At 43.1% G+C, this 7,883-nt stretch overlaps 1 protein-coding gene across 1 annotated transcript; it reads left to right on the forward strand.

Annotated features, from left to right (window-relative positions):
• The first annotated feature begins 768 nt into the window (after nt 1–768).
• LOC147616430 (hypersensitive-induced response protein 1-like) lies at nt 769–7,675 on the forward strand. Its single transcript, XM_086777511.1, has 6 exons — nt 769–906; nt 3,061–3,256; nt 3,391–3,511; nt 3,677–3,768; nt 6,680–6,776; nt 6,848–7,675. The coding sequence occupies exons 2-6, from the start codon at nt 3,068–3,070 to the stop codon at nt 7,213–7,215; spliced, it is 867 nt and encodes a 288-aa protein (XP_086633637.1). The 5' UTR covers nt 769–906; nt 3,061–3,067; the 3' UTR covers nt 7,216–7,675.
• Nucleotides 7,676–7,883: the final 208 nt, after the last annotated feature.

Raw genomic sequence — 7,883 nt, forward strand, 5'->3', positions numbered from 1 at the left:
TCACATAATAATAATTGTGGCAAGGACCCTATTTGGAACTCATTTGGAACTCTCATTCTTGGTTCTCATTTTTCTAAAGGAACTTATTGTGAATTTTGCAATATATATATTTCACATAATAATATTCGACCATTCTACTACCATATTCAGGTTGCACGTATTAATTAATTAATCGAGCTCTAACGAACTCGATTAATTAAATAAGGTTCTAAGGTTTAGCGCATCCCCCCCCCTCTCTCTCTCTCTCCCCGTCACCATCATCGTCCACCATCGCTTCACAGATTTCAAATTTTTATTACAAAAAAACACCCAGTTGAATAGCGCGTCCTCTCTCTCTCTCTCTCGCTCGCTCGCTCGCTCGCTCGCGCAGGGGACTTCACCCCAACTTGAATACAAGGCGCAACTCCCTTTTAAAGCCTTCAAAGTCGGTGCTTCGAACAATCCAGAGATAATCGATTTAAAAAAATTAAAATAAAAAATAACTTTAAAGTCTAATATCTAAGGTTCTCTCTTTCATTTCTATTCAACCTACTACTACTAAAACTAATTAATTAATGTGCAAACAAAATTTTGGTCCCATATTACATTATTCACATAATAATATTATTGTGGCCTTGACCTCTCATTCTTGGTTACTACTAAAACTAATTAATTAATGTGCAAACAAAATTTTGGTCCCATATTACATTATTCACATAATAATATTATTGTGGCCTTGACGTCTCATTCTTGGTTGTCATATTTCCGCGTTTTTGTCATTTTAGGAAATAACGCGGTATGCAGGCATAGAGATAAGAGCGGATGACACACACACGAGAGAGACGGCCTTCTTACAGACACATGCGAACAAAGAGCCATCGTTTCTGTGCAGTTGCTCCCCGAATCTCCACTTTCTTTCGCTTCAAGGTAATGTCGCCGTTTCTCTGTTTTTTTAATGTAGCGTGGTGTACTAAAGACAAAGTGATAGAATTCAAAGGCCATGAAGGTCTTAATCCAATTAGCTGGTCTGCCAGGCATCAAATACATTCATTTCAACTCAAAGTCTCTGATTTTTGTGGGTTTGTGGATCTGTTCAATGAGAGCTCTGCCCTTTTGTGCGAGCTGCTCGTGCTTTGGCTGAATTTGCAGACTTTGCTTGAATTGCATTGGGGTCAACTCTTTTGCCGGGTTCAGCTACTTATTGCTCTAAAACTCCCTCATCCATGTCTCCATCCACATGCCATCTTTCAGATAAACTACCCATGGGTATCCGAAGGGTCTTCGACTGCCTCAATTTTCTTTCCTTAACTTTGGCTCAGACCTCTAAATTGATGTGTTCTGTCAAATCTTCCTCGACCATCGTTTCGATGCTAGTGACTGCCTCTTGGAAATCTTCCTTCATCTCATCTTTCACCTAGTGATGATTTCTTGGTTTCATATACCGAACTCCATTTGTTCTCCAAAGTTGTGAGTCAATCTTCGAGTTTGAGAACCCGGCTTCAACCATGTGATTTGCTCCAACAAATACAAATCATTTCCCCAAATTGTTGGAACAATCAACTCCATCTGGACTGCCTAGGGCCGGAAAGGGCCGACCCCCCTTGTAACTTGATTGTATTACCAAGGTAGAGTACATACAAGCTTCATGGGCAATGCTTGCCAAATTTCCAATGACATCCATGCATATGAAAACATCTTCAGACAAGTTGTGTCGTTGAAGAGGTTGAATCCACAACCCAATCCCTAGTATCTTGCTATAAGTAGCTATGCTGCTCTAGCATCCATACACATGCAAATGTGTGTGCCAGGCCGAGACATAGGAGACCTTAATGGCCAAGAACGTGGATGTAGAGTAGATTAGAGAACACAAGAAAGCTCTTACCCAAAAACGTTTGCCAAATGCAGACTCCTTCGAGCTTTAGGTTGAAGTAGTGATGAAAAGAATTCTCCATTGTACTCCCGGCTGAAATTAGGCTTCGGCTGAATTAGGGTTTCTGAAAATTAGGGTTTTAGCTGAATTCAGGGTTTCTACAACACTAGGGCTTTGAAATTGGGTTTTCTGTTAAAAAAAAAAGGGTTTCTTGTAGAAATTAGGGTTTCAGAATTCAGCAGCACCATATGTAGAGATAAGCATAAGCAAAGGTTGAATAACCTGTTTTTGTTGAGAAAATTTTGAAAATTAGGATTTTTGTAAAATTAGGGTTTTTGCAAAAATTAGGGTTTCACATATGCGCCCATCTAATGAGAGAGAGAGAGGAAGAGAGGATAAGCCTTGGTCCAATTCTGGCAAAAGAATTTCATTGGGCCACTTCCCAAGTGTCCATAACTCTCCCAAGAGTGGGAGGGTGGCCAAGTCTTGGCCAGCGCCCAAACCCACTTATAAGTTGTTTGCCCATACTTTAATGAAGTGTGAACGAAAGTCACTTATAACTTGTCCGCCCACACTTAAATGAGGGGTGGACTTGTAAAACAACAAATTTAGCCATAACTCTTAAATGAAGAAACATAGAGTTTAGAGGCACACCTACCATCTGTCTACAGCCCACAAGCTAGGTCTGAATACAGATTCACGAGCACAGTTCATGGGTGGGCGTCCCCTGCCCGTAAACTACACATATAGATCTTGCAGGCAGTAAAACAGTGCACACAAAAACAGTTTCATACATGCAAGTATGCCATGCATAAGAATGTACTGGACAATCTCCCTTTCATTTAGCTTGTAAGAAACGGTCATTCGGGGCGTAGATATTACATCCCCAGGCTAACTAGAATACCGTAATCTCGACATGGGCAGGCACCAAAATCCCCAGCTTCTCAAGTCCACCCTACTGGCTCCTGGTGTAGACATCAGTCCCCTACCATGAACTGCTAGTCCATATGACCATTGGCGTAGACATAAGTCCCCTGCCATGAAGTGTCATGTCCACACAATGAAGTCCGTCCATAGGTCTTGAAGCGTAGAGAATGCTCGACTAGTGACATGATCCATCGACTTTCTTTTTTATTTTTTCCTTTTCTTTCGGAGGGCGAGGAGGTCGGGCTAAATTTTGAATGGTATATTGTTTCATTAAATTTTTGCAGGGAGTTGATGGGGCAGACTTGTGGGTGCATGCAAGTGGACCAAGCCACTGTAGCAATAAAAGAGAAATTTGGGAAATTTGATGAAGTTCTTGATGCTGGTTGTCATTGTGTACCCTGGTGGACTGGAAGCTATATTGTTGGAAAATTGTCCTTGCGAGTGCAGCAGCTGGATATAAGATGTGAAACAAAATCAAAGGTTTGCAGATTCGACCCCTCTCAAATTTTCCATGCACAACATTATGATCAGATAACAACAGAATCATTTGCTGTGTAGCCCTGGTGCAACTTGCTCCTTGACAAAAAAATCCAAAAAAATGCATGATGATGCAGGACAATGTTTTTGTGAATGTTATTGCGTCTGTACAATATAGAGCTCTTCAAGACAATGCAAGGGATGCTTATTACAAGCTCACGAGTCCAAGGGAGCAGATACAGGCGTATGTTTTTGATGGTAAGTGTATGCCACTCTTGTTGCACAAAACATTTTTGCCTTATTTTGTTAACCTTGCACAATGTGAAAATTAAGTGATCCTTGCACGGGCATGCATGCGTATGCTTGCTTCCCCTTGGTCAATGTAGGAATAGTAATATGATCGTGAGCCTGGTCTTTTTGCAGTGGTGAGGGCTACTGTGCCAAAGATGAACTTGGATGATGTGTTTGAGCAGAAGAACGACGTTGCAAAATCTGTAGCTAATGAACTTGAAAAGGTTTGCTTTTGTCTTTCTTTTAACAAACTAAGCAAGGCATGGATGGAATGTAGGAACACGACATTAAATATGTGTGCACTTCTTGTCAGGACATTAAATATGGATGGAATGTATAAACATGGCATTAAATATGTATGAACCCGGGATCTTTATTTAGAAATCCAATACACCGAGAGAGAGAGAGAGAGAGAGAGAGAGAGAGAGAGAGAGAGAGAGCGTCTACTAAGGACCCAATGGGCCTACGAGACCAAAGTGATACAATAACGTCCATGTCATATCTCATCATGGAATAGAAAATAAAGTAAAACAATTCAAAACTATGTCAGAGGAAATCTCATCATGGAATACAAGGAACATGAAACATGAGAGGAGCATCAGCCCCCAATAGATGGTATACCACTCTCCAATATATCAAGCATGGGGCTAATGAGTATGGCTGAGAGGTCTCCCCCAGCTACGTCATGTGGAAAGGTAGCTCGATGGCGGTGGAGCATGTCCTGGATCGGATTTGGAGCTAATGAGTGGATCGTGGCTGTCGTCAGGGGGCCGTGGGTGTTGGGCACGCTGGAGTGCGCATGCTTTGTTCAAGGTATCTCCTCTCCGGTGAGGTGGGTCCGCAAAAACAGCGTGAGGTGGGTCCACGAGATCCACTGTGTGGTTGTCCTCTTGAGAGAGAGAGAGAGAGAGAGAGAGAGATCTTCAAAAGACCCCAAGGGTCTACGAGAGACCAAAGTAGTACAATGAATCCATGAGAAAATTGAGTGAGAGAAAAACCTTGTGGTGGGCAGATCACCTTAGGCACACACACAATGGATCTATTTGTTCCCCCATTCCTAGGATTGTGCCTTCAACAAACCCTAATACCATCAATTGGCATCTGAGGAGGTTATGCTATCCTGATCAGCAACAACCTTCCACTGCTCCTCTTTGCCCACATTATCTCTGCCACCTTGTGCTGCGCATGAGAGAGCAGCCGCTTGTGCGGCACCTTTACAGCTACCGTCATTGCCCTCTGCCTACGCTACCCTCTGCAGAGGTCACCTCAGCCGCCACTATTTTAGCCTGCCGCCTGTTGTAGAGCTGCTTCCATTGCTTAGAGCCGTTGTCTCCATCGTTGCTCTTGCCCAACTGCTGCCCCGTCTGCGCCCCCGCCTCCAACTGCCTTTGCTGTCGCCTACCTGCATCGCCATCAATAGCACTTGCTGGCTGTAGCTACTCGTCATCACCCAACACCTGCCGGCTGTACCTGCTCATCTCATCGATGTCTTCAGTCCATTGCACACTCAAGTCATTAGTACGACGCCGCCACTACAACTACCTGCAAATCAACAATTATAAATTTAGGGCTTTTTAGAAATGATGTGAAAATCGTCAAATTAAAGGCCCTACATTCACAAACATTTTGGGGCTCTTCCAAATTGAAGCCTCCTACATGTGGAAGGAGCAGTGGCATGGAAGCGTCACCGGAAGAGAGCATTCTTCATTGACATACGCCGATGAAATTTTTAAACTTCTTTATTTTTTGTTTTATGTGAGAGTGATGGGTTCTCTGCCCAGGTGGTCCCCCAAAATTAATTGTAATAATGTTGTGTGAGTGGATCAGTTTTTCATGCAATGCCTTGTTATAAAAGGCTTCATCATTCTAGTCTTATCCCTACTTAGAGTCAAGGGGGTTTTCTTAGATTGATGTAGGCACAATCAAGCTGTTCTATTAGGTCTGATGGGAAGGTTTCAGGTGTTGGCACACTGTATTCTTTTGTATCACCTGTTGCAGTTGAGAGCCCAAATCACCATGGCTATTGAAGGCCTTCTCAAGCATCTCCACCTTCGCTCCAAAGTTGGTGGGATTCGGAGTCTCATGTGTGTGTGTCCCCTCGTGTGTTAACCCGTTTGTGTGTCCGTGTGTGTGTGTGTGAACAATCCTTAAAAGGGTTATTGTTCTCATAGTGTGTGCACACACTCACTGTGCCATGTGGCGTACACTTATAAGAGTGTGGTATTTGAATGGGTCGAAAGATAAGGCTGCAAGCCTACAAAAGCATTGTACTCTCTCTGAGCTTTGTCACCTCTCTGTGTGTGTGTGTGTGTGTGTGTGCACACACACACCATGGATCTCTTTGATCCCCCATAGCTAGGATTGTGCCTTCAGAAAACCCTAATACCATCACTAGGGTTTTGAGAGAGAGAGAGAGGAGTGTTGCGGAATCACACATACACAGCACACACACGAGTCCTAAACTAGTGTCTATATTATGTACAAGAAAGAAGTAATACAACTGAAATTCAAGTACAATGGATTTGGCGGAGTGAAAACGTCAACTGCAGCCCTGTGACCTACTAGTAGGACACACTTGGTTTGCACTTCTACAAAGAATCGCTATGTGAAGTCCAGCACTGAGACATGCAGATGATTATGGCAATTTTTCAATATAGGTATATACATGCATCAATATTGCTGGTTGGCCAGCAAATATGATGGCGGCCTGCAGTCTGGCCTGTCACACGTCATTGCTGGCATGTCATCATTGCCACATAGCACTTGCGTTGTTCGACTGGTCCCATGTCTACTGTTCGAGTGTTTCCGTGCCTGCTGCCCGACTCCTACAGGCCAGCCACGCGTACTTAGGGTGAGGTGTGTCATACACTCTTGACAGAGATGGCCTCCCAATATTGGCACTTGAGTCATCTAGACAGCTTGCAAATAAGGGGTAGAGTAGTGAGGATACCACATGATTGGTTGGGTTGATTCCATTGTACATGCAGGACTCACATAGTACACGGGTCCTGTTTTTTGGGTAGCTAGTTTTTCTTTCATGTTTTACCGGGAGAGAGAGAGAGAGAGAGAGACAGACAGACAGAGAGAGATTGATGTTCAATCATGGTTTTGAGATTCCTTATTTTCTTATGGCAGGCAATGTCGAATTATGGGTTCGAGATTGTGCAGACCCTGATTGTTGATATCATACCCGATGATACTGTCAAGAGAGCAATGAATGAAATAAATGCAGGTATGTTTTTGAGCATTGCATCCCCTTATTCTCTCTCTCTCACTCACTGGTAATGCTTTTGTTGGGTCTAGCGTCAAGAATGAGACTTGCAACTCAAGATAAGGCAGAGGCAGAGAAAATCTTGCAAGTAAAGCGGGCAGAGGCAGAGGCTGAAGCCAAGTATCTCTCTGGCCTTGGCATTGCTAGACAGAGGCAGGCAATAGTGGACGGCTTAAGGGAGAGTGTTCTTAACTTCTCTGAGAATGTACCTGGAACAACAACAAAGGATGTGCTAGACATGGTGCTTGTGACCCAATATTTTGACACCATGAAAGAGATTGGGGCTGAGTCAAAATCCTCCACAGTTTTCATTCCTCATGGACCGGGAGCAGTGGGTGATGTTGCAGCACAAATACGCAATGGTTTGCTCCAAGGCCAAGCAGGGTCATCTCAGATGTAGTTTGATGACATGAATGCATGCTTATTTGTTATTCTATTTCATATACATGTTAGAGAAGTCAATAATAAGGTATGCCCTCGAGGAGGGGGGGGGGGGGGGGGGGGGGGGGAGGAAGTGTGACTATTTGTTGAAAAATGGAATTGGTGAGCTTAATTACATGTGTGTATCCAGGTATTAATATTGAGCTTAATTACATGTGTGTAGCAACAAGGCTTAGCGGGTGATTAAGCTTGAAAATAGTGCAACTTTTAATGTTTTGAGGTGGTTCTTATATCAGTGTGTAAGATTTTTAGATGTGCTTGGAAGTCAGATTGGTAGAGAGAAAAGCTAAAGAATATTTTGGCCTACCTCAACCATATTTGTCTTCTTTCTTCTGACTAGCCATTACTCAAGCAAATGGGGAGGGAGATAAATCATAATGGGCTATACTTCCAATAAAAATCATCATCCAATTTGATCATGAAGGCTTTGTTTCCTTGTGAGGAGTTAGTCTATCCTTGTGAGGAGATTAATCATAATGGGCCATACTTTGATTAGAAATCATCATTCAATTTGATCATCAGGGTTCTTGATCCTTGTGAGGCTCTATTGCTTCTCCCTTAGATATTAACTTTTGTGAGACTAGGTGACTCTCAATGTCGAGGGTTCTTGTTTAGTTTCCAGGTGAG

Source organism: Cibotium barometz, chromosome 38 (assembly GCF_041138505.1).
Source record: "Cibotium barometz isolate CiBa-2024 chromosome 38, ASM4113850v1, whole genome shotgun sequence".
NCBI classification, from domain to species: domain Eukaryota; kingdom Viridiplantae; phylum Streptophyta; class Polypodiopsida; order Cyatheales; family Cibotiaceae; genus Cibotium; species Cibotium barometz.

Bases quoted from the DNA above. Each gene is read 5' to 3' on its own strand.
- LOC147616430 (XM_086777511.1), top strand. From the start codon at position 3,068: ATGGGGCAGACTTGTGGGTGCATGCAAGTGGACCAAGCCACTGTAGCA. The intron at 3,769-6,679 runs GTTTGCTTTTGT...TTCTTATGGCAG, and splicing joins TAGCTAATGAACTTGAAAAG to GCAATGTCGAATTATGGGTT. The intron at 6,777-6,847 runs GTATGTTTTTGA...TGTTGGGTCTAG, and splicing joins AATGAATGAAATAAATGCAG to CGTCAAGAATGAGACTTGCA.